Source organism: Salmo salar, chromosome ssa23, assembly GCF_905237065.1.
Source record: "Salmo salar chromosome ssa23, Ssal_v3.1, whole genome shotgun sequence".
Lineage (NCBI taxonomy): Eukaryota > Metazoa > Chordata > Actinopteri > Salmoniformes > Salmonidae > Salmo > Salmo salar.
This window is the reverse complement of record NC_059464.1, coordinates 45,857,545-45,885,019: the sequence shown is the minus strand read 5'-3', so window position 1 is coordinate 45,885,019 and position 27,475 is coordinate 45,857,545. Positions and strand designations below refer to the sequence as shown.

Genomic DNA, 27,475 nt, shown 5'->3' with positions numbered 1-27,475 from the left:
CCTGGTCTCACCAGATCCGTTTGTGCTGTCTTCTCTTAGCCTGGTCACACCAGATCCGTTTGTGCTGTGTTCTATTAGCCTGGTCACACCAGATCAGTTTGTGCTGTCTTCTCTTAGCCTGGTCACACCAGATCCGTTTGTGCTGTCTTCTCTTAGCCTGGTCACACCAGATCCGTTTGTGCTGTCTCGCCAACTATTATGGTCTGGGACCAGGCAAGTAATCTCCTGTCTGTTGTCTGTCTGACTGACCAATGTCTCCTCTCCTCTCTCCTCTTCAGGCGTTCGCCTGCTCTGCTGCGGGTGAAACGAACATGGAATGTGTGGGGACGGTTCTGAGGACAGACGTCAGTTAACCACAGCCCATTCCTGCCCTCCGGGCCTCTTCTGATTGGCTGCGGAGCTGGCCACTCTATGGCATTGCGTGCAATGACGACAGGTGAAGAGAGGTCTACAGAGGACATGGAAATAGAACAAGCTACGCTAGTTTGAAACTAGCACGTTCGAGCTAGCTTATCAGGACTGTACCCGGGTAATATGGCAGACCGCTTCTGCCACAGATTCAAACCCAATGTAATTTCTATTGTTTTAGCTCTATGGCAGAGGAAAGCCAGCTGGGTCTGTGGTGTGAGAGTAATATGCATTGATAAGGCATGAATCAGGATAATTCAGTCTCTGAGAGTAATATGCATTGATAAGGCATGAATCATGATAATTCAGTCTCTCAGAGTAATATGCATTGTTAAGGCATGAATCATGATAATTCAGTCTCTGAGAGATGTAGCCTTTTGAATTTAGCATGAACTGTAAATTATAAGACCCTTTTTAACTTATTAAAATATATATATATATATATATATATATATATATCGATGGCACACTGCCTCAGTTCTAGGAGCCCATATACACAAAGCAGCCTGGAGTAGGAGTGCTGATCTGGGATCAGTTTAGCCTTTCAGGTCAGAATGAATAAGATTACATGGGGGGGGGGGGGTGATCTGTTCCCAGATCAGCGGTCCTACTGAGACAATTGATACATACGGCCCCAGGTCTGTATTGGCACGGTAAAACGTCCTAATAAATATTGTTGTGGTGAGTTATGTATGGTTGGAGACAGAGGCCATCATTTTTCCCACGCCAGGCCAGAGCAGCCAGTCCCATTGATGGATATGATTTGGGGGGTTCGGGGAGATGGATACACAAGTCCATACGTCCCTCCCCTGACCCCCGTAACATGGCTGCATGTCAGATGAACAAGTCCATACGTCCCTCCCCTGACCCCCGTAACATGGCTGCATGTCAGATGAACAAGTCCATACGTCCCTCCCCTGACCCCCGTAACATGGCTGCATGTCAGATGAACAAGTCCATACGTCCCTCCCCTGACCCCCCGTAACATGGCTGCATGTCAGATGAACAAGTCCATACGTCCCTCCCCTGACCCCCGTAACATGGCTGCATGTCAGATGAACAAGTCCATACGTCCCTCCCCTGACCCCCGTAACATGGCTGCATGTCAGATGAACAAGTCCATACGTCCCTCCCCTGACCCCCGTAACATGGCTGCATGTCAGATGAACAAGTCCATACGTCCCTCCCCTGACCCCCGTAACATGGCTGCATGTCAGATGAACAAGTCCATACGTCCCTCCCCTGACCCCCGTAACATGGCTGCATGTCAGATGAACAAGTCCATACGTCCCTCCCCTGACCCCCGTAACATGGCTGCATGTCAGATGAACAAGTCCATACGTCCCTCCCCTGACCCCCGTAACATGGCTGCATGTCAGATGAACAAGTCCATACGTCCCTCCCCTGACCCCCCGTAACATGGCTGCATGTCAGATGAACAAGTCCATACGTCCCTCCCCTGACCCCCGTAACATGGCTGCATGTCAGATGAACAAGTCCATACGTCCCTCCCCTGACCCCCGTAACATGGCTGCATGTCAGATGAACAAGTCCATACGTCCCTCCCCTGACCCCCGTAACATGGCTGCATGTCAGATGAACAAGTCCATACGTCCCTCCCTGACCCCCGTAACATGGCTGCATGTCAGATGAACAAGTCCATACGTCCCTCCCCTGACCCCCGTAACATGGCTGCATGTCAGATGAACAAGTCCATACGTCCCTCCCCTGACCCCCCGTAACATGGCTGCATGTCAGATGAACAAGTCCATACGTCCCTCCCCTGACCCCCGTAACATGGCTGCATGTCAGATGAACAAGTCCATACGTCCCTCCCCTGACCCCCGTAACATGGCTGCATGTCAGATGAACAAGTCCATACGTCCCTCCCCTGACCCCCGTAACATGGCTGCATGTCAGATGAACAAGTCCATACGTCCCTCCCCTGACCCCCGTAACATGGCTGCATGTCAGATGAACAAGTCCATACGTCCCTCCCCTGACCCCCGTAACATGGCTGCATGTCAGATGAACAAGTCCATACGTCCCTCCCCTGACCCCCGTAACATGGCTGCATGTCAGATGAACAAGTCCATACGTCCCTCCCCTGACCCCCGTAACATGGCTGCATGTCAGATGAACAAGTCCATACGTCCCTCCCCTGACCCCCCGTAACATGGCTGCATGTCAGATGAACAAGTCCATACGTCCCTCCCCTGACCCCCGTAACATGGCTGCATGTCAGATGAACAAGTCCATACGTCCCTCCCCTGACCCCCCGTAACATGGCTGCATGTCAGATGAACAAGTCCATACGTCCCTCCCCTGACCCCCGTAACATGGCTGCATGTCAGATGAACAAGTCCATACGTCCCTCCCCTGACCCCCGTAACATGGCTGCATGTCAGATGAACAAGTCCATACGTCCCTCCCCTGACCCCCGTAACATGGCTGCATGTCAGATGAACAAGTCCATACGTCCCTCCCCTGACCCCCGTAACATGGCTGCATGTCAGATGAACAAGTCCATACGTCCCTCCCCTGACCCCCGTAACATGGCTGCATGTCAGATGAACAAGTCCATACGTCCCTCCCCTGACCCCCGTAACATGGCTGCATGTCAGATGAACAAGTCCATACGTCCCTCCCCTGACCCCCGTAACATGGCTGCATGTCAGATGAACAAGTCCATACGTCCCTCCCCTGACCCCCGTAACATGGCTGCATGTCAGATGAACAAGTCCATACGTCCCTCCCCTGACCCCCGTAACATGGCTGCATGTCAGATGAACAAGTCCATACGTCCCTCCCCTGACCCCCGTAACATGGCTGCATGTCAGATGAACAAGTCCATACGTCCCTCCCCTGACCCCCCGTAACATGGCTGCATGTCAGATGAACAAGTCCATACGTCCCTCCCCTGACCCCCCGTAACATGGCTGCATGTCAGATGAACAAGTCCATACGTCCCTCCCCTGACCCCCGTAACATGGCTGCATGTCAGATGAACAAGTCCATACGTCCCTCCCCTGACCCCCGTAACATGGCTGCATGTCAGATGAACAAGTCCATACGTCCCTCCCCTGACCCCCGTAACATGGCTGCATGTCAGATGAACAAGTCCATACGTCCCTCCCCTGACCCCCGTAACATGGCTGCATGTCAGATGAACAAGTCCATACGTCCCTCCCCTGACCCCCGTAACATGGCTGCATGTCAGATGAACAAGTCCATACGTCCCTCCCCTGACCCCCGTAACATGGCTGCATGTCAGATGAACAAGTCCATACGTCCCTCCCCTGACCCCCGTAACATGGCTGCATGTCAGATGAACAAGTCCATACGTCCCTCCCCTGACCCCCGTAACATGGCTGCATGTCAGATGAACAAGTCCATACGTCCCTCCCCTGACCCCCGTAACATGGCTGCATGTCAGATGAACAAGTCCATACGTCCCTCCCCTGACCCCCGTAACATGGCTGCATGTCAGATGAACAAGTCCATACGTCCCCTCCCCTGACCCCCGTAACATGGCTGCATGTCAGATGAACAAGTCCATACGTCCCTCCCCTGACCCCCGTAACATGGCTGCATGTCAGATGAACAAGTCCATACGTCCCTCCCCTGACCCCCGTAACATGGCTGCATGTCAGATGAACAAGTCCATACATGATGCCTATGACCCCCTCCCCTCCCATGTCTTCCCAAAACGTATTGTACGTCTAGCCCAAGTCCATACATGATGCGTATGACCCTATCTCCCCCCCCCCCACACACACATTGCCCCCTCCCATGTCTGTCTTTCTGATTGGTAGGATAGATACTGTCCATGTTCTAATATGTATGTCCCAGCCCCACCCTCCCCCTGGGTCCCTCCCATGTCTGTCTTTCTGATTGGTAGGATAGATACTGTCCATGTTCTAATATGTATGTCCCAGCCCCACCCTCCCCCTGGGTCCCTCCCATGTCTGTCTTTCTGATTGGTAGGATAGATAGTGTCCATGTTCTAATATGTATGACCCAGCCCCGCCCTCCCCCTGGTTCCCTCCCATGTCTGTCTTTCTGATTGGTAGGATAGATACTGTCCATGTTCTAATATGTAGGTCCCAGCCCCGCCCTCCCCCTGGGTCCCTCCCATGTCTGTCTTTCTGATTGGTAGGATAGATACTGTCCATGTCTTTGTGTCCTACCTTCCCATTGAGTAACATGGCTATAGATGGTCTGAGAGATAGAGCAGTGCTGTAGTTCCATCTCTCCATGTCTGTCACTGAGCCCGTTTTATTGCAAGGATCTTGACTGTCAGAAGGTACTCAATCTCCTGGACTCGCTCGTTCAATAATACTGGCTATGCGGCCCAAATGGAACCCTATTCCCTTTGTTCCAAAAAGGGAACAGGGTGCCATAGGGCTCTGGTCAAAAGTAGTGCACTATATAGAGAACAGGGTGCCATACGTCTCTGGTCTAAAGTAGTGCACTATATAGAGAACAGGGTGCCATACGTCTCTGGTCTAAAGTAGTGCACTATATAGAGAACAGGGTGCCATTTGGGACACAGACACTGGGATTCTCATGGTCCTCACATGATTTACCACGTAGATGGTTGTATGCAGGCCCTACTGTTACACAGTGCAATATTGATATTTTATCCGCTGGTCCCATAGCATGTTATACAGTGCATTTGGAAAGTATTCAGACCCCTTGACTTTTTCCACATTTTGTTACATTACAGCCTTATTCTAAAATTGATTTAAAAAAATGTAAAAAATCCCTCAATCTACACACAATACCCCATAATGACAAAGCAAAAACAGATTTGTAGAAATGTTTGCTAAAAAACATTAGTATTCAGACCCTTTACTCAGTACTTTGTTGAAGCACCTTTTGGCAGCGATTACAGCCTCAAGTCTTCTTGGGTATGATGCTACAAGCTTGACACACCTGTATTTGGGGAGGTTCTCCCATTCTTCTCTGCAGATCCTCTCAAGCTTGGTCAGGTTGGATGGGGAGCGTCGCTGCACAGCATTTTTCAGGTCTCTCCAGAGATGTTCGATCGGGTTCAAGTCCGGGCTCTGGCTGGGCTACTCAAGGACATTCAGAGACTTGTCCCGAAGCCACTCCTGTGTTTTCTTGGCTGTGTGCTTAGGGTCGTTGTCCTGTTGGAAGGTGAACCTTCGCTCCTGTCTGAGGTCCTGAGTGCTCTGGAGCGGGTTTTCATCAATGATCTGTCTGTACTTTGCTCCGTTCATCTTTCCCTCGATCCTGACTAGTCTCCCAGTCACTGCCGCTGAAAAACATCCCCACAGCATGATGCTGCCACCACCATGCTTCACCATTGGGATGGTGCCAGGTTTCCTCCAGACGTGACGCTTGGCATCTTGGTTTCATCAGACCAGAGAATCTTGTTTCTCATGGTCAGAGTCCTTTAGGTGCATTTTGGCAAACTCCAAGCGGGCTGTCATGTGCCTTTTATTGAGGAGTGGCTTGATTGGTGGAGTGCTGCAGAGATTATTGTTCTTCTGGAAGGTTCTCCCATCTCCAGAGGAACTCTGCAGCTCTGTCAGAGTGACCGTCGGGTTATTCGTCACCTCCCTGTTCAAGGTCCTTCTCCCCCTGAATGCTCAGTTTTGCCGGGCGGCCAGCTCTAGGAAAAGTCTTGGTGGTTCCAAACTTCTTCCATTTAACAGTGATGGAGGCCACTGTGTTCTTGGGGATCTTCAATGCTGCAGAAATGTTTTGGTACCCTTTGCCAGATCTGTGCCTCGACACAATCTTGTCTCGAAGCTCTACGGAGAATTCCTTCGACCTCATGGCTTGGTTTTTGCTCTGACATGCGCTGTCAAACGTGGGACCTTATATAGACAGGTGTGTGTCTTTCCAAATCATGTCTAATCAATTGAATTGACAGGTGGACTCCAATCAAGTTGTAGAAACATCAAGGATGATCAATGGAAACAGGAAGCACCTGAGCTCAATTTCGAGTCTCATAGCAAAGCGTCTGAATACGTATGTAAATAAGGTATTTGTTTATATATATTTTTTTGTAAATCAGTTGCATTTCTGTTTTTAATTTGTAATAAATTAGCAACATTTTATAAAAAAGCCTGTTTTCACTTTGTCATTATGGTGTATTGTGTATAGATTGATGAGGAAAACATTTATTTAATCAATTTTAGAATAAAGCTGTAGAGGTCATACAGTTAGCAGAATATGTTACAATTTCATTGTGTATGTTTATCTGTGAAAAGAAATTACGATTTGAGACTGGTAGGAAGCCTATGAAATTATCAACATCATCGACCAAATTGACATTAAAACAAGATAAACAAAGAACCTTCTTCAGAAAATAAATCAACACACTAAAAAAATTATGATGTGTTTTTTTTATTTCATTTTTTTTCACTATTTATTGTACAAGTCTGACTCTGAACTGGTCAGAAAAAAAATCCACAGAAATCTTTAAACAACAAAACCAGTTGAAACGATCACTGAAGGGAACGGACACCTTGTTTGTTTTAATTAAGTAGCTAAACGCACAAAATGTATGTTCTTCAAACCAAACACACACTGTTCCAGTGTCACAAAACAGCCCACATTAGTTACCTGTTTGTTGTGTTAATGATTCTGTTAAAAGGATTACTGCTGGGTCGTATTCATTAGAGCATGCAACGGAAAACGTTTCAAAACATTTTACAACGGAAACAAAAATTCGGTTTTATCATTGGACAATGTAAAGTCCCTCCACGTTTCACTCTGTTTTCTTCCGTTTCCTGCCTAAAAAAACACGACCCTGTTGTTTGGTCCATGATGGACACCATAGTTTCCTCCCATTGTGCTCAGTGAGTTCCATTGGCAGCCATTGGTCCAGCTGTGTTCTGTCAGGAAGTTGTCAATCAGTAGGCAGTGTGTTTGCAGTTGTTTTCATAAAAGTGTTGGTCCCTTAATAACCACTGGATAACAATAACTTCTGTATTTAATATTACAAACGATGTAAATTGGTTGATAACACTTTACTTAAAGCCTGCAGGTATAATACATTATGACGTGGTTATACAGCAATGTCTTATCATCTCATTGTGACCAAATAAGTCATTTAGAGTGGGTTGTACATATAGAAACATAAGATATTATAAACCTTATAATTAGACTTTATAAAAGTTAATATATGCTTATAAGAAGTAATAAAGCATTATCCCTGCAGACTGTAGGCAAAGTATTACCAAATGTATGCTTTTACAACCAAATGACTAGTACTTTCTTTTTTTTGTTTTATGACTTTTTGTATGTTATTCCCCTTTGAATATCTATACATATTGGGATTGTTATACTGCCTTGCCTGTTTTTTAGAATATAACACTAACAGTGGAACAGGTTGCTTTCAGATGTTCTTCTACTATTACTGACCATTGATGTGACTGACAGCTGAACTACCACACTGACTGGTCATCAATGTTGGCGAAGACAAATCCCCCCTCCTGGATGATTCACTAAAACAGAGGCACTTTTCCACTACGATGAGTGACAATATTCTGGCTATGATTTAAGGTTAGGTTAGTTCACCTATTAAGTGCCCTCAAATGCTAAAAGTAAAAAAACAAAAAATGATGTTGGTTACACATGAGTGTCTGTTGAAAATGTAGGGTTACTGTAGCTAATTTGGTATTTTCATCCTACAGACATCCTACATGGAATAAGATGTACTCGATGTTATTCAACTGCAATCTTATGTTGATACTTGATATGCATAAATGTGTGTGGCATTTTCTATCAGGAAGTTAGCCCTAAAGGGGAATTTACTTAACCAGCAGATCTGGTCGTTGTAATGCCTTGGCTTAGTGATCAATAGAAGAGGAATTACTGGTGTGTTTTTATTAATAATCATATTGAACGTTATTGTGTTTGGTCTCCTATGTGGACATAAAGTATTTAATTTATCGTGTTTGGTCTCTTACGTGAATATACAGTATTTCATTTATTGTGTTTGATCTCTTATGTGGGTATACGGTATTTCATATTTTGTGTTTGGTCTCTTACGTGGATATACAGTATTTCATTCCTAACGTTGATATATTCAATTATAATGAAAGGAATGTTAAAGTTCACAGGCGCAACCAGTGCAAAAGGCTATTATTGTTATTATTAATATTATCCTCATTATTATTTTTGTTATTATTACTAGTATTATTATTATCTTTATTGTTATTATTACTAGTATTATTATTATCTTTATTGTTATTATTAATGGTATTATTATCATTAGCTTTACTGTTATTATTGATATTATTATCATTATCATTATTGTTATTATTAATATCATTATCATTATTGCTATTGTTATTATTATCATTAATATTATTATCATTGTTATTATTATCATTATTGTTATTATTAATATTTGTATTATTATTATCATTATTATGAATATTATTATTGTCATTATTGTTATTATTAATAGGATTGTTATCATTATTAGTAATATCATTATTATTATCACTAATATTATTATCATTATCGTTATTATCATTATTATTAATATTATTATTATTATCATCATTATTGTTATTATTAATATTATTATCATTATTAATGTTATTATTACAATTATCGTTGATATTATTAACATTATTGTTATTATTAATATTATTGTTATTATCATCAATATTATTATTATTATTATCATGATTGTTAATAATATTATCCTCATACGAAGACTTGATAATTTTTTGGGGAAGGGGTGATAGAAATAGAATCTAATTCTAGAATTTCATTCTAGTTCTATGGATATAAATAGAATCTCATTCTAGTTCTATGGATATAAATAGAATCTCATTCTAGTTCTATGGATATAAATAGAATCTCATTCTAGTTCTATGGATATAAATAGAATCTCATTCTAGAAACTCATTCTAGTTATATGGATATAAGTATTCGAAGTAAACACGTTTTTTTTAAAAAACAGAAGCAGCACACAAATATTTGATAATCACTCCCAAAAACATTTGAGAGTACTAGTACTAGTACACAACTTCTGCACACAAAAGCGTATATACAGGCACATACACACCAAAAAATAGGCACAGAGCATTACAGCACAATAACCAGTCACAGACACTGAGGTACATAAAGGCTTGACAACAACACTCCCTCTGTGCTACATCGATGCTGAGTTAGGATGTGTCTTAAACCAAATGGCACCCTATTCCCTATGTAGTGCACTGCTTTTGACCGAGGGCCTGCATACAGTAGGTGGGAATAACCCTGTTCAAAAGTAGTGCCCTACATAGGGAATTAGGTGTCTTTTGGTTTGTGATGTACAGGTTGCCAGTGTAACACCCATTTGTTAAAAACTGCACATTTTATACACACAACAAACAAGGCAACTGTATTATCAGATGGGGGGCTGGTGTTGGGGTGAGGGGGTCTTACTATGGGACAGACATATCGTGGTGGGAACACCATGGTTCATTACACAAACTGAGTCTGATGCTGCTGGTCTGCTCCGAGGCTGTCGCTGGGTGGTCTCTACAAACATATCAAAAACAAAACAACACAGACAATTATTACAACAAATGATGTCTTTGTGATGGAGATGGTTGATAGGTAGACTAGGATATCTCTACTAGAACAGTGTAGAGGGACAGGTAGACTAGGATATCTCTACTAGAACAGTGTAGAGGACAGGTAGACTAGGATATCTCTACTAGAACAGTGTAGAGGGACAGGTAGACTAGGATATCTCTACTAGAACAGTGTAGAGGGACAGGTAGACTAGGATATCTCTACTAGAACAGTTTAGAGGACAGGTAGACTAGGATATCTCTACTAGAACAGTTTAGAGGACAGGTAGACTAGGATATCTCTACTAGAACAGTGTAGAGGACAGGTAGACTAGGATATCTCTACTAGAACAGTGTAGAGGACAGGTAGACTAGGATATCTCTACTAGAACAGTGTAGAGGACAGGTAGACTAGGATATCTCTACTAGAACAGTGTAGAGGACAGGTAGACTAGGATATCTCTACTAGAACAGTGTAGAGGACAGGTAGACTAGGATATCTCTACTAGAACAGTGTAGAGGACAGGTAGACTAGGATATCTCTACTAGAACAGTGTAGAGGACAGGTAGACTAGGATATCTCTACTAGAACAGTTTAGAGGACAGGTAGACTAGGATATCTCTACTAGAACAGTGTAGAGGACAGGTTGACTAGGACATCTCTACTAGAACAGTGTAGAGGACAGGTTGACTAGGACATCTCTACTAGAACAGTGTAGAGGACAGGTTGACTAGGACATCTCTACTAGAACAGTGTAGAGGACAGGTTGACTAGGATATCTCTACTATAACAGTGTAGAGGACAGGTAGGGAGTTTTTCCTAGGGAGTTTTTCCTAGCCACCATGCTTCTTTCACATGCATTGCTTGCTGTTCGGGGTTTTAGGCTGGGTTTCTGTACAGCACTTTGAGATATCAGCTGATGTACGAAGGGCTATATAAATAAATTTGATTTCATTTGACGTAGACGAGGATACCTCTACTAGAACAGTGTAGAGGACAGGTAGACTAGGATATCTCTACTAGAACAGTTTAGAGGACAGGTAGACTAGGATATCTCTACTAGAACAGTGTAGAGGGACAGGTAGACTAGGATATCTCTACTAGAACAGTGTAGAGGACAGGTAGACTAGGATATCTCTACTAGAACAGTTTAGAGGACAGGTAGACTAGGATATCTCTACTAGAACAGTGTAGAGGACAGGTAGACTAGGATATCTCTACTAGAACAGTGTAGAGGACAGGTAGACTAGGATATCTCTACTAGAACAGTGTAGAGGACAGGTAGACTAGGATATCTCTACTAGAACAGTGTAGAGGACAGGTAGACTAGGATATCTCTACTAGAACAGTTTAGAGGACAGGTAGACTAGGATATCTCTACTAGAACAGTGTAGAGGACAGGTTGACTAGGACATCTCTACTAGAACAGTGTAGAGGACAGGTTGACTAGGACATCTCTACTAGAACAGTGTAGAGGACAGGTTGACTAGGACATCTCTACTAGAACAGTGTAGAGGACAGGTTGACTAGGATATCTCTACTATAACAGTGTAGAGGACAGGTAGGGAGTTTTTCCTAGGGAGTTTTTCCTAGCCACCATGCTTCTTTCACATGCATTGCTTGCTGTTCGGGGTTTTAGGCTGGGTTTCTGTACAGCACTTTGAGATATCAGCTGATGTACGAAGGGCTATATAAATAAATTTGATTTCATTTGACGTAGACGAGGATACCTCTACTAGAACAGTGTAGAGGACAGGTAGACTAGGATATCTCTACTAGAACAGTGTAGAGGACAGGTAGACTAGGATATCTCTACTAGAACAGTTTAGAGGACAGGTAGACTAGGATATCTCTACTAGAACAGTGTAGAGGACAGGTGGACTAGGATATCTCTACTATAACAGTGTAGAGGGACAGGTAGACTAGGATATCTCTACTAGAACAGTGTAGAGGGACAGGTAGACTAGGATATCTCTACTAGAACAGTTTAGAGGACAGAGACTAGGATACCTCTACTATAACAGTGTAGAGGGACAGGTAGACTAGGATATCTCTACTAGAACAGTGTAGAGGACAGGTAGACTAGGATATCTCTACTAGAACAGTGTAGAGGGACAGGTAGACTAGGATATCTCTACTAGAACAGTGTAGAGGACAGGTAGACTAGGATATCTCTACTATAACAGTGTAGAGGGACAGGTAGACTAGGATATCTCTACTAGAACAGTTTAGAGGACAGGTAGGGAGTTTTTCCTAGCCACCGTGCTTCTTTTACATGCATTGCTTGCTGTTTGGGGTTTTAGGCTGGGTTTCTGTACAGCACTTTGAGATATCAGCTGATGTACGAAGGGCTATATAAATAAATTTGATTTGAGGTAGACTAGGATACCTATACTAGAACAGTGTAGAGGGACAGGTAGACTAGGATATCTCTACTAGAACAGTGTAGAGGGACAGGTAGACTAGGATACCTCTACTAGAACAGTGTAGAGGGACAGGTAGACTAGGATACCTCTACTAGAACAGTGTAGAGGGACAGGTAGACTAGGATACCTCTACTAGAACAGTGTAGAGGGACAGGTAGACTAGGATATCTCTACTAGAACAGTGTAGAGGGACAGGTAGACTAGGATACCTCTACTAGAACAGTGTAGAGGACAGGTAGACTAGGATATCTCTACTATAACAGTTTAGAGGACAGGTAGACTAGGATATCTCTACTAGAACAGTGTAGAGGGACAGGTAGACTAGAATATCTCTACTAGAACAGTGTAGAGGACAGGTAGACTAGGATACCTCTACTAGAACAGTGTAGAGGGACAGGTAGACTAGGATAACTCTACTATAACAGTGTAGAGGGACAGGTAGACTAGGATATCTCTACTAGAACAGTGTAGAGGGACAGGTAGACTAGGATATCTCTACTAGAACAGTTTAGAGGACAGAGACTAGGATACCTCTACTAGAATAGTGTAGAGGGACAGGTGGCATAGGATATCTCTACTAGAACAGTGTAGAGGGACAGGTAGACTAGGATATCTCTACTAGAACAGTTTAGAGGACAGGTAGACTAGGATATCTCTACTAGAACAGTTTAGAGGACAGGTAGACTAGGATATCTCTACTATAACAGTGTAGAGGACAGGTGGCTTGGATATCTCTACTATAACAGTGTAGAGGGACAGGTAGACTAGGATATCTCTACTAGAACAGTTTAGAGGACAGGTAGACTAGGATACCTCTACTAGAACAGTGTAGAGGGACAGGTAGACTAGGATATCTATACTATAACAGTGTAGAGGACAGGTAGACTAGGATATCTCTACTAGAACAGTGTAGAGGGACAGGTAGACTAGAATATCTCTACTGAAACAGTGTAGAGGGACAGGTAGACTAGGATATCTCTACTAGAACAGTGTAGAGGGACAGGTAGACTAGGATATCTCTACTATAACAGTGTAGAGGACAGGTAGACTAGGATATCTCTACTGAAACAGTGTAGAGGGACAGGTAGACTAGGATATCTCTACTGAAACAGTGTAGAGGGACAGGTGATGGAATGACGGTACATAAAATGCACTCTGCTTTTCATCATGGTAAAGGTGTCAGTTTGACCATGTATTTCCCATGCTTAGAACCAAGGCAAAGGCATCAGACGGAGATGTACTGTTTGTTTCCCAAGGTTGGATTCTTGAGAATGTTAAAACTCATGCCCAGATCATGCTGTTGTAGTACAGAGGTTCAGTCAGTATTTGCCATGCTTTGTTTGGACATTGTGTCATGCTCCCATAGTCCCAACTCATGGAAGCACTCTTTGACCCCGCACACAAGTACCGTAGGCTGTACAACGGACTAGCTATATGCTAACGAAAAAGGTACAAACATGAATGCATGTTTTGTCTGTTAAATAAAAAACAGAGTCTAAAACACTGTTGTATACAAAATTTATTTCATGCAATGAATTTTTATTTATTTACATCTTGTATGTGAATACTTTTCTTTTGCATAATGTAAAATACATGCATGTTCCTTTCCCCCAACATCCCCCAAAACCCCATACTGTACTGTACTGTACTGTACTGGACCCTTATATAATTGCATTACGTACGAACATATAGTTCACCTGTATCTCTTTTTGACATTTAATCTTCACAAGGGTTTTAACAGTTAACATCAAGCACCACCACAGCAGAGACATGATCAGACAAAAGGAAATGGAAATCCTTGCCCAAATAAAGCAGGATATATATTTCATTAGGATTAATGTGTCTGATAAATAACTCAACTCAAGAAAAAAGTGTTAAAGTGCTTTTCCTCTATGTTTTACTGCATAAGTATTGGGGCTGAAAAAAATACGTAAATTCCTACAGATACAGGTGTCTGCAGACTACGTACCACTATGTATTGTTAAACTGCAAACAGTTCATATTATCTCACTAGTAAATCTTTTCATTTAACGTTTGGTATATTAAATGAAGTTTGGTATATTAAGTCAAGTGTTACTCTTTTGAAAGTAGGTTCCTATATCAAAATGATTTCCTAAAACCACATAGTAAGTAAACAATACATAAATTTGGGAAAGGCAAAACATGGCAGCTACATGAATTGTTCTGCTATGAGTCTCTTGCTATAGAATAAGCTGCTTCAGAATGTGCATAATAAAAAGGGAGAAGCTTTTGAAAGAAAGCAACAAGTTTTTCTTACAGTTAGCTTCTCGTTGAACACAACCTCATGCAACACATGCAAATCAAACCAAAGTTTACTTTGTTGACAAACGTATCATCATCACTAGTATCAGAACAATTGTCACCATTTCCTCATTCTGGAATCATCATCATTGTAGATGTCTTCCTCATTCTAGAATCATCATTCTAGATCCCTTCTTAATTCTAGAATCATCATCATTCTAGATCCCTTCCTCATTCTAGAATCATCATCATTCTAGATCTCTTCATCATTCTTGAATCATCATCATTCTAAATCTCTTGCTCATTCTAGAATCATCACCATTATTCTAGATCTCTACTCATTCCAGATTTGAAATCTGTTCTGCCACTCTCAGAGTTAAAGTCTTTGTCTCATCATACACATCCTGTATTCAGAACGTCTTCAATTTGCAACAAGGAAATACTTAATGGGAGATACTCAACAACTTGCCTACGTCCCCAAATGGCAGCCTATTCCCTATAAAGTGCACAACGTTTGACCAGGGCCCATAGGGTCTCTGGTCTAAAGTAGTGCACTATGTAGGGAATAGGGTGCCAGTAGTGCACTAGGTAGGGAATAGGGTGCCATTTGGGACACCAGCGAACAGCAGGCAGCTGTTCGCTCCCAATAAGTAAAACCATAGCTTCAGCATCATAAACATTTTAAAGCAGGGGTTAAATACATCTTATGAAATTGTCTTTGTTTCACAAGTTTTGTTTTAAAAAGCAGATGAGAAAGTTATTAATATAGAACGGAAAGTTAAAGTATGAGAAATCAAAAACAACAAAGCAACAGGCAATGATAGAAAGGTAGAACAAATAAACAATAGGGGATAATATCCTGTAGAATCACATATCAGACTAGTATATCATCAATGCTGGAGCTCTCTCTGCATCTGAACTAGGCAATCTATGCAAAGAGGCCTGTGTGACAATGTACTGAACATGAACTGGAGCTGATGAGACTCCCAAGCTAAGACCTTGTCTTGGGAGCATTTGTACCATTATTTCAATTTGGAGACAAATTGGAGACGGAAAAATAAGAAAAGAAGAAGGAAAGCAAAAAGGAACGCGGGAGTTTAGTAAGAGCAAGAGTAAAACTAAAGAGAGGAGAGAGGGGAGAGAGGAGAGAGGAGGAGAGAGAGGAGAGAGGGGAGAGAGCAAGAGTAAAACTAAAGAGAGGAGAGAGGAGAGAGAGGAGAGAGGAGAGAGTAAAACTAAAGAGAGGAGAGAGAGGAGAGAGGGGAGAGAGGAGAGAGGGCAAGAGTAAAACTAAAGAGAGGAGAGAGGAGGAGAGAGGAGGAGAGAGGAGAGAGGAGAGAGAGGAGAGAGGAGGAGAGAGGAGGAGAGAGAGGAGAGAGGAGAGAGAGGAGAGAGAGGAGAGAGAGGAGAGAGGAGAGAGAGGGGAGAGAGGAGGAGAGAGGAGAGAGAGAGGAGAGGAGGAGAGAGGAGAGAGGGAGAGAGGAGGAGAGAGGAGGGGAGAGAGGAGAGAGGGGAGAGAGAGAGGAGAGAGGAGGAGAGAGGAGAGAGAGGGGAGAGAGGAGGAGAGAGAGGAGAGAGGAGGAGAGAGAGGAGAGAGGAGGAGAGAGAGGAGAGAGAGGGGAGAGGAGGAGAGAGAGGAGGAGAGAGAGGAGAGAGAGGAGGAGAGAGAGGAGAGAGAGGAGTAGAGAGAGGAGGAGAGAGAGGAGAGAGGAGGAGAGAGGAGGAGAGAGGAGAGAGAGGAGGAGAGAGAGGAGGAGAGAGAGGAGAGAGAGGAGGAGAGAGAGGAGAGAGAGGGGAGAGAGGAGGAGAGAGAGGAGAGAGAGGGGGAGAGAGGAGAGAGGGGAGAGAGGGGGAGAGGAGGAGAGAGGAGGAGAGAGAGGAGAGAGGAGAGAGGAGAGAGAGGGGAGAGAGGAGGAGAGAGAGGAGAGAGAGGAGAGAGGAGGAGAGAGAGGAGGAGAGAGAGGAGAGAGAGGAGGAGAGAGAGGAGAGAGAGGAGTAGAGAGAGGAGGAGAGAGAGGAGAGAGGAGGAGAGAGGAGGAGAGAGGGGAGAGAGGAGGAGAGAGAGGGGAGAGAGCAGTAGAGAGGAGGAGAGAGGAGGAGAGAGAGGAGAGAGAGGAGAGAGAGGAGGAGAGAGAGGAGAGAGAGGGGAGAGAGGAGGAGAGAGAGGAGAGAGGAGTAGAGAGAGGAGGAGAGAGAGGAGAGAGGAGGAGAGAGGGGAGAGAGGAGGAGAGAGAGGAGAGAGGAGGAGAGAGAGGGGAGAGAGCAGTAGAGAGAGGAGAGAGGAGGAGAGAGAGGGGAGAGAGCAGTAGAGAGAGGAGAGAGGAGGAGAGAGAGGGGAGAGAGCAGTAGAGAGAGGAGAGAGGAGGAGAGAGAGGGGAGAGAGCAGTAGAGAGAGGGGAGAGGAGGAGAGAGCAGTAGAGAGAGGAGAGGAGGAGAGAGAGGAGAGAGAGGGGAGAGAGGAGAGAGAGGAGAGAGCAGTAGAGAGAGGAGAGGAGGAGAGAGCAGTAGAGAGGGGAGAGAGGAGGAGAGAGAGGAAAGAGAGGGGAGAGAGCAGTAGAAAGAGGGGAGAGGACAGGTCACATAGTGAGAGGATTTGTCCAGAAACAACCCCTAGAGATCTGAGAGGATTGGAGAGGTGTAACTATGCAATAAAATATGGTGACAACTCCACCTTGCCCTCTGATAGGCTAGGTGGCGCTATCACCATATTGCCTACCCCTATCCAATCCTCTCAGATCTCCACAAGTGTCGAGCGGGTAGGCCGGGGCTACCGTTAGGGGTTGATTCTGGACAGGACCAAAGTGTCCTGGTGAACCATGCTAGAGTTCAGAGAATGGATGGGATGGGGGAGTGAGAGTGCTGGATGAGACAGGATGGACTGCAGGGTAGGGCGGAAACGCAGGAGGACGACACTCCAGAGGCGTCATGGCCGCCCAGGCCACTCACGCTCATGCCAGACATGCTGTTTAGGGCGCTCCAAGGCTTGTCATAACCTTCAGTTGGAAAACAGAGAGTGTTTTGAGTACAGTACAGAGTTTTTTTAGTACAATGAACTGAAAGATTTGAGTACAGTACACTGAAAGTTGAGTACAGTGGACTGAAAGTTTTGAGTACAGTACATTGCAGTGTTTTCAGTACAGTACATTGCAGTGTTTTCAGTACAGTACATTGCAGTGATTTCAGTACAGTACATTGCAGTGTTTTGAGTACAGTACATTGCAGTGTTTTCAGTACAGTACATTGCAGTGTTTTCAGTACAGTACATTGCAGTGATTTCAGTACAGTACATTGCAGTGTTTTGAGTACAGTACATTGCAGTGTTTTCAGTACAGTACATTGCAGTGTTTTCAGTACAGTACATTGCAGTGTTTTCAGTACAGTACATTGCAGTGTTTTCAGTACAGTACATTGCAGTGTTTTCAGTACAGTACATTGCAGTGTTTTCAGTACAGTACATTGCAGTGTTTTCAGTACAGTACATTGCAGTGTTTTCAGTACAGTACATTGCAGTGTTTTCAGTACAGTACAAGCCAATACGTTTCTGAAAATGTGTCTTAATTTCTTTGTATTTCTTACAACCTGTTGCTTTCTTGTTTTAGTTTTTCTCCAAACACAAAAGTCAACAGATTTCAGTTAGTCGGTGAGGTCAACGACAGCATCATCATCCATAAACTGAATGCATCAGATGTAGCAGGAGATAGTTCAGCTGCATGCACAGGGTGGTACTGGAATGGTTTAGCGGAGCAGGGTGGTACTGTAGCACAGGGTGGTACTGGAATGGTTTAGCGGAGCAGGGTGGTACTGTAGCACAGGGTGGTACTGGAATGGTTTAGAGGAGCAGGGTGGTACTGTAGCACAGGGTGGTACTGGAATGGTTTAGCGGAGCAGGGTGGTACTGTAGCACAGGGTGGTACTGGAATGGTTTAGAGGAGCAGGGTGGTACTGTAGCACAGGGTGGTACTGGAATGGTTTAGCGGAGCAGGGTGGTACTGTAGCACAGGGTGGTACTGGAATGGTTTAGCGGAGCAGGGTGGTACTGTAGCACAGGGTGGTACTGGAATGGTTTAGCGGAGCAGGGTGGTACTGTAGCACAGGGTGGTACTGGAATGGTTTAGCGGAGCAGGGTGGTACTGTAGCACAGGGTGGTACTGGAATGGTTTAGCGGAGCAGGGTGGTACTGTAGCACAGGGTGGTACTGGAATGGTTTAGAGGAGCAGGGTGGTACTGTAGCACAGGGTGGTACTGGAATGGTTTAGAGGTCGCAGTATATTGGAGAATATGTTGGCAGTCTGCTGCAGTATATTGGAGAATATGTTGGCAGTCTGCTAGAGTATATTGGAGAATATGTTGGCAGTCTGCTACAGTATATTGGATAATATGTTGGCAGTCTGCTGCAGTATATTGGAGAATATGTTGGAAACTATAGTATATTGGAGAATATGTTGGCAGTCTGCTGCAGTATATTGGAGAATATGTTGGAAACTATAGTATATTGGAGAATATGTTGGCAGTCTGCTGCAGTATATTGGAGAATATGTTGGCAGTCTGCTGCAGTATATTGGAGAATATGTTGGCAGTCTGCTACAGTATATTGGAGAATATGTTGGCAGTCTGCTACAGTATATTGGAGAATATGTTGGCAGGCTGCTACAGTATATTGGAGAATATGTTGGCAGTCTGCTACAGTATATTGGAGAATATGTTGGCAGTCTGCTACAGTATTTTGGAGAATATGTTGGCAGGCTGCTACAGTATATTGGAGAATATGTTGGCAGTCTGCTGCAGTATGTTGGAGAATATGTTGGCAGTCTGCTGCAGTACGTTGGAGAATATGTTGTCAGTCTGCTGCAGTATGTTGGAGAATATGTTGGCAGTCTGCTAGAGTATATTGGAGAATATGTTGGCAGTCTGCTACAGTATATTGGATAATATGTTGGCAGTCTGCTGCAGTATATTGGAGAATATGTTGGAAACTATAGTATATTGGAGAATATGTTGGCAGTCTGCTGCAGTATATTGGAGAATATGTTGGAAACTATAGTATATTGGAGAATATGTTGGCAGTCTGCTGCAGTATATTGGAGAATATGTTGGCAGTCTGCTGCAGTATATTGGAGAATATGTTGGCAGTCTGCTACAGTATATTGGAGAATATGTTGGCAGTCTGCTACAGTATATTGGAGAATATGTTGGCAGGCTGCTACAGTATATTGCAGAATATGTTGGCAGTCTGCTACAGTATATTGGAGAATATGTTGGCAGTCTGCTACAGTATATTGGAGAATATGTTGGCAGTCTGCTACAGTATTTTGGAGAATATGTTGGCAGGCTGCTACAGTATATTGGAGAATATGTTGGCAGTCTGCTGCAGTATGTTGGAGAATATGTTGGCAGTCTGCTGCAGTATGTTGGAGAATATGTTGTCAGTCTGCTGCAGTATGTTGGAGAATATGTTGGCAGTCTGCTACAGTATATTGGAGAATATGTTGGCAGTCTGCTACAGTATATTGGAGAATATGTTGGCAGTCTGCTGCAGTATATTGGAGAATATGTTGGCAGTCTGCTGCAGTATATTGGAGAATATGTTGGCAGTCTGCTGCAGTATATTGGAGAATATGTTGGCAGTCTGCTTCTGTATATTGGAGAATATGTTGGCAGTCTGCTACAGTATATTGGAGAATATGTTGGCAGTCTGCTACAGTATACTGGAGAATATGTTGGCAGTCTGCTACAGTATACTGGAGAATATGTTGGCAGTCTGCTACAGTATATTGGAGAATATGTTGGCAGTCTGCTACAGTATACTGGAGAATATGTTGGCAGTCTGCTGCAGTATATTGGAGAAATATTTTGGTAGTCTGCTACACTATGTTATGACTCTCCCTGTAGACTTTGGGATTTCGTTTTGTGGTCCAATTTCACTAAATCTATATTTACTAAAAGCCGAAGCAGTTATATCCTAATTTGAGAAACGGAATGGTAACATGAGGTTTTGCATAAATGATGTATCGATGGCAATAGGAGATTTGTTAGGTCAACGTTGGATAGGCATGCCATATCAAATATATGCTACAATTTCAGGTTGTCATTGCCAAATCAGGTTAAATAAAATCTATAAAATATTTGTCAATATTCAAAATCAGTTGGTATTATTTAATCTGTTGTTCTTGAGCAACCTTTCCAAAGGACCTCATAACCCCGTACTCCTTTTGTGTTTGCTCCACCATCACCACACCAATAACACCCGTCAGCGAGACATGCGCCGTAATGACCAGTACATTCATAACCATCAGGTTGCAACGTGACTTTCATTAGTAGTGCAGATATACAAGGCAGCTGCATACATGATACAGCCAGTGAAAACACAAACAACAAACAACATACAAAACAACACTTTCTTCACAAGCACATTATAACTATAGGATATAATACAATACTGTTTCAGTCAGTGTGAACTATAGGATATAATACACAATACTGTTTCAGGCAGTGTGAACTATAGGATAATACACAATACTGTTTCAGTCAGTGTGAACTATAGGATATAATACAATACTGTTTCAGTCAGTGTGAACTATAGGATATAATACAATACTGTTTCAGTCAGTGTGAACTATAGGATAATACACAATACTGTTTCAGTCAGTGTGAACTATAGGATAATACACAATACTGTTTCAGTCAGTGTGAACTATAGGATAATACACAATACTGTTTCAGTCAGTGTGAACTATAGGATATTACACAATACTGTTTCAGTCAGTGTGAACTATAGGATAATACACAATACTGTTTCAGTCAGTGTGAACTATAGGATAATACACAATACTGTTTCAGTCAGTGTGAACTATAGGATAATACACAATACTGTTTCAGTCAGTGTGAACTATAGGATAATACACAATACTGTTTCAGTCAGTGTGAACTATAGGATAATACACAATACTGTTTCAGTCAGTGTGAACTATAGGATAATACACAATACTGTTTCAGTCAGTGTGAACTATAGGATAATACACAATACTGTTTCAGTCAGTGTGAACTATAGGATAATACACAATACTGTTTCAGTCAGTGTGAACTATAGGATATTACACAATACTGTTTCAGTCAGTGTGAACTATAGGATAATACACAATACTGTTTCAGTCAGTGTGAACTATAGGATAATACACAATACTGTTTCAGTCAGTGTGAACTATAGGATAATACACAATACTGTTTCAGTCAGTGTGAACTATAGGATAATACACAATACTGTTTCAGTCAGTGTGAACTATAGGATATTATACAATACTGTTTCAGTCAGTGTGAACTATAGGATATTATACAATACTGTTTCAGTCAGTGTGAACTATAGAATATTACACAATACTGTTTCAGTCAGTGTGAACTATAGGATATTATACAATACTGTTTCAGTCAGTGTGAACTATAGGATATTATACAATACTGTTTCAGTCAGTGTGAACTATAGGATATTACACAATACTGTTTCAGTCAGTGTTTAAGAGAGCATGTTGATCTGGAGGTCTTAATGTCAAATTTAAAGATTTTTGTTTTGCAAAATGTAAATGGCTGACTGAGGTGTTGATGGTATAAATATAGGAGGTGTTCTATACGCCTACAACAATTTGCATCCTGAGATATATATGCACATCGCCAGTATATACTGTATAACGTTGCCTCTTTATTCATAAAAGCCTTTCCACCAAGATAGTTAGGCTCTCTTCATCATAGCTGCAACGCAACCTCCAAAAAGGATCCCGTTCAAATACAAGTGGTGTGCTTTATTCTATCCAATGGCAGGATGCTAAGACTCCCTCTAAGCATTAAACCCACCATTAAATCTTCGGGCCTACCTAAGGGAATGTTACTGTCTGACTTCATGTATTATGTATCTAGTTAAAAAGGGCCAAGGATCCTTGGGAATGTGTCTGATTACTTGTTAAAATATTGGGGTGCATCCCAAACGACACCCTATTCCCTTTAAATCGTGCACTTCTTTTGATCAGGGGCTCTGGTCAAAAGTAGTGCACTATATAGAGAATAGGGTGCCATTTGGGACACAAGACTTGTCCTTTTGCACCACCTCAATCTGATGGTCTCACGGGATACTCAATAATGCCCAGTAATGTGCTGCCTATCAGTTTTTGACTAAGTATTATTAGAAGTCCATGGCTTTCGCAAAACATATATATTTTTTACGCTTAAGTGTGTGTAAATTACTGTATTTAAGTTTCATCTACAAAGACTTTGGAAAAAAAATAATATTTGGATCAAAATTAAGAGAAAACCTTTGTAAAGTGACTGCTATCTATTGTTAGGAGTGAGTCATCTAACCAGAATGGAGAATTGCTGGAACAATTGACAAAACTCATTACAATTGGATGTTGTGGGTGCTGCTCTGGGAGTTTAAACAGTTGGTTGAAGACCTAGGATCTGAGGACCTCGTGGCTGAGGACCTCGTGGCTGAGGACCTAGGATCTGAGGACCTCGTGGCTGAGGACCTAGGATCTGAGGACCTCGTGGCTGAGCACCTCGTGGCTGAGGACCTAGGATCTGAGGACCTCGTGGCTGAGGACCTAGGATCTGAGGACCTCGTGGCTGAGGACCTCGTGGCTGAGGACCTAGGATCTGAGGACCTCGTGGCTGAGGACCTAGGATCTGAGGACCTCGTGGCTGAGGACCTCGTGGCTGAGGACCTAGGATCTGAGGACCTAGGATCTGAGGACCTCGTGGCTGAGGACCTAGGATCTGAGGACCTCGTGGCTGAGGACCTCGTGGCTGAGGACCTAGGATCTGAGGACCTCGTGGCTGAGGACCTAGGATCTGAGGACCTCGTGGCTGAGGACCTAGGATCTGAGGACCTCGTGGCTGAGGACCTAGGATCTGAGGATCTCGTGGCTGAGGACCTCATGGCTGAGGACCTAGGATCTGAGGACCTCGTGGCTGAGGACCTGGGATCTGAGGACCTCGTGGCTAAGGACCTCGTGGCTGAGGACCTAGGATCTGAGGACCTCGTGGCTGAGGACCTAGGATCTGAGGACCTCGTGGCTGAGGACCTGGGATCTGAGGACCTCGTGGCTGAGGACCTCGTGGCTGAGGACCTAGGATCTGAGGATCTCGTGGCTGAGGACCTAGGATCTGAGGACCTCGTGGCTGAGGACCTAGGATCTGAGGACCTCGTGGCTGAGGACCTCGTGGCTGAGGACCTAGGATCTGAGGACCTCGTGGCTGAGGACCTCGTGGCTGAGGACCTAGGATCTGAGGACCTCGTGGCTGAGGACCTCGTGGCTGAGGACCTAGGATCTGAGGACCTCGTGGCTGAGGACCTAGGATCTGAGGACCTCGTGGCTGAGGACCTCGTGGCTGAGGACCTAGGATCTGAGGACCTCGTGGCTGAGGACCTAGGATCTGAGGACCTCGTGGCTGAGGACCTAGGATCTGAGGACCTCGTGGCTGAGGACCTAGGATCTGAGGACCTCGTGGCTGAGGACCTCGTGGCTGAGGACCTAGGATCTGAGGACCTAGGATCTGAGGACCTCGTGGCTGAGGACCTCGTGGCTGAGGACCTAGGATCTGAGGACCTCGTGGCTGAGGACCTAGGATCTGAGGACCTCGTGGCTGAGGACCTAGGATCTGAGGACCTCGTGGCTGAGGACCTAGGATCTGAGGACCTCGTGGCTGAGGACCTCGTGGCTGAGGACCTAGGATCTGAGGACCTCGTGGCTGAGGACCTAGGATCTGAGGACCTCGTGGCTGAGGACCTCGTGGCTGAGGACCTCGTGGCTGAGGACCTCGTGGCTGAGGACCTAGGATCTGAGGACCTCGTGGCTGAGGACCTCGTGGCTGAGGACCTAGGATCTGAGGACCTAGGATCTGAGGACCTCGTGGCTGAGGACCTAGGATCTGAGGACCTCGTGGCTGAGGACCTAGGATCTGAGGACCTCGTGGCTGAGGACCTCGTGGCTGAGGACCTAGGATCTGAGGACCTCGTGGCTGAGGACCTGGGATCTGAGGACCTCGTGGCTAAGGACCTCGTGGCTGAGGACCTAGGATCTGAGGACCTCGTGGCTGAGGACCTAGGATCTGAGGACCTCGTGGCTGAGGACCTAGGATCTGAGGACCTCGTGGCTGAGGACCTCGTGGCTGAGGACCTAGGATCTGAGGATCTCGTGGCTGAGGACCTAGGATCTGAGGACCTCGTGGCTGAGGACCTAGGATCTGAGGACCTCGTGGCTGAGGACCTCGTGGCTGAGGACCTAGGATCTGAGGACCTCGTGGCTGAGGACCTCGTGGCTGAGGACCTAGGATCTGAGGACCTCGTGGCTGAGGACCTCGTGGCTGAGGACCTAGGATCTGAGGACCTCGTGGCTGAGGACCTAGGATCTGAGGACCTCGTGGCTGAGGACCTCGTGGCTGAGGACCTAGGATCTGAGGACCTCGTGGCTGAGGACCTAGGATCTGAGGACCTCGTGGCTGAGGACCTAGGATCTGAGGACCTCGTGGCTGAGGACCTAGGATCTGAGGACCTCGTGGCTGAGGACCTAGGATCTGAGGACCTCGTGGTTGAGGAATGTAACTGCTTTTCTTACATTTTGTCTTGTTCTGTATTTTGATTGTTGTTTTGTTTCACATTGTATTCGATTGTTGTTTTGTTTCACATTGTATTCGATTGTTGTTTTGTTTCACATTGTATTCGATTGTTGTATTACTGTGATCAGGGAACCCTGTGTGTTGGTGGGTGAGGATGTGGATATGGGTGTAGGGCTAGGCAATATCACCAACACATAATATCCCAATATTTTTCTCATTTTGGGCAGTATTGTGGTATTTTATGTTCCAGAATAATACAAGTTTGCAATATGTTTTATGAATAGTGCATGTGCCTTATATGATAACACATTAGTTCTAAGTATTTGTAATGTCTTTTACATGCTGGTGGTTTTCTACTCAACCAAACTAGAACAAAGCTGACACTTTTCATTCAAATTAGCAATTTATCAAAAATATCGTTATAGACGGTATTGTAAAAAATCCATACCGGTATGTGGATCCATACAGGTATACCAGTATTCACAATATATTGCCAAGCCCTATGTGTGTGTTTGTGTGTTGCACGTGCACATGCGTGTGTGTGTGTGTGTGTACACATGCATGTGCGTCTGTCTGTGTGTCAGGTTAGCGGTTTTCGTCATGAATGTTGTTCTGGAAGCAGCTCTGTTAGCGGTTTTCGTCATGAATGTTGTTCTGGAAGCAGCTAGCTAGTACAGCCACAAAGTCATGAAATCAGGTTTTAAGCCTAATGCAGAACCTTAAAGGGGAACATATTACTTCATATTCATTATGTCCAGCATATGTCAAAATGTCATGTTTCTATGTTTTGTAGTCAAAAAGATAAAGGAAGGTGTCATTTCCAATGACATTCATCTGTGCGCATCATGCTATTTTAACCAATTATGAGGAGGCATTGCCTACTAATTGGTTGTGATGTCATTGGAAACACTATTATTTACTACAAAACTTAGAAATGTGCCATTTTCGCATTAGTTGATGTTGGGATGGTGCTGGAGATGAATGAAGCTGAACTTTTTTTTAACCAAAAAGCACATTTTTATTTTCATACATTTTTACTTTCATACATTTTTACAATATAGCCAGTTTTAACTTTGCAGCTGGCCTATCTAAGTGGAAATCGCTCAGTTCTGGCTCCAGGACAAGACTTGTGACAATAAAGGTAAACCTGCATCTGTGTGTGTTGGGCCACGGGTTGACCTTGTGTATGTGGTTGTCAATAATCAAGTCGTAGGGAATGCAACACGTTTGATAGTGGCCTGTGTTTGGCTGTTACAGTACGTAACTCTCCTCCCTCTTCCCCCTGTGTGGTTGGGCTGTGTTTGGCTGTTACTGTAGGTGTACGTACCCCTCCTGACTCTACCCCCTGTGTGGTTGGGTCGTTCTGCAGCTGTGGTGACAAGACAACAAGGCCGTTCTCTCTCGCTGGGGCTGAAGATCTCCTCTGGCGAGATGGCCTGGTCTATATGAGGACAGTCCTCATTGGCTAGAGCTGCGTTGGCCGCTTCCCCATTCAGCTTGGAATCTTCAGACAGACACACAGGAGATTCCATAGAAATAGAACTAGAATTAGAACAGGAGATTCCATAGAAATAGAATTAGATTTAGAACAGGAGATTCCATGGAAACAGAACTACAATTAGAACAGGAGATTCCATAGAAATATAATTAGATTTAGAACAGGAGATTCCATAGAAACAGAACTAGCTTTAGAACAGGAGATTCCATAGAAACAGAACTAGAATTAGAACAGGAGATTCCATAGAACTAGAATTAGAACAGGAGATTCCATAGAACTAGAATTAGAACAGGAGATTCCATAGAACTAGAATTAGAACAGGAGATTCCATAGAACTAGAATTAGAACAGGAGATTCCATAGAACTAGAATTAGAACAGGAGATTCCATAGAACTAGAAATAGAATTAGAACAGAAGATTCCATAGAAATAGAATTAGAACAGGAGATTCCATAGAAATAGAACAGGAGATTCCATAGAAATAGAAATATAATTAGAACAGAAGATTCCATAGAAATAGAATTAAAATAGGAGATACCAAAGAAATAGAAATAGAATAGGAGATACCAAAGAAATAGAAATATAATTAGAACAGAAGATTCCATAGAAATAGACTTAGAACAGGCGATTCCATGGACATAGAACTAGAATCAGAACAGAAGATTCCATGGACATAGAATTAGAATAGAAGATTCCATGGAAATAAAATTAGAATTGAAGATTCCATG

The 27,475-nt window shown here is 43.9% G+C and overlaps 1 protein-coding gene across 3 annotated transcripts in view; it reads right to left on the bottom strand.

Annotated features, from left to right (window-relative positions):
- Nucleotides 1-9,064: 9,064 nt before the first annotated feature.
- kcnc1b (potassium voltage-gated channel, Shaw-related subfamily, member 1b) overlaps nt 9,065-27,475 on the bottom strand; it is a 49,904-nt gene continuing 31,493 nt past the window's right edge. The window contains exons 3-4 of one of the 3 annotated variants that reach the window (XM_014170312.2): nt 26,578-26,754; nt 9,065-9,927 (exon numbers count right to left, since the gene is read on the bottom strand). In XM_014170312.2, coding sequence (XP_014025787.1) covers nt 9,794-9,927; nt 26,578-26,754 — 311 coding nt within the window. In that variant the 3' untranslated portion in view covers nt 9,065-9,793. Of the gene's footprint in view, nt 9,928-17,193; nt 17,645-24,477; nt 24,497-24,526; nt 26,755-27,475 lie in introns of those variants that run through there. The other 2 variants (XM_014170311.2, XR_006761511.1) reach the window with 2 other exon arrangements.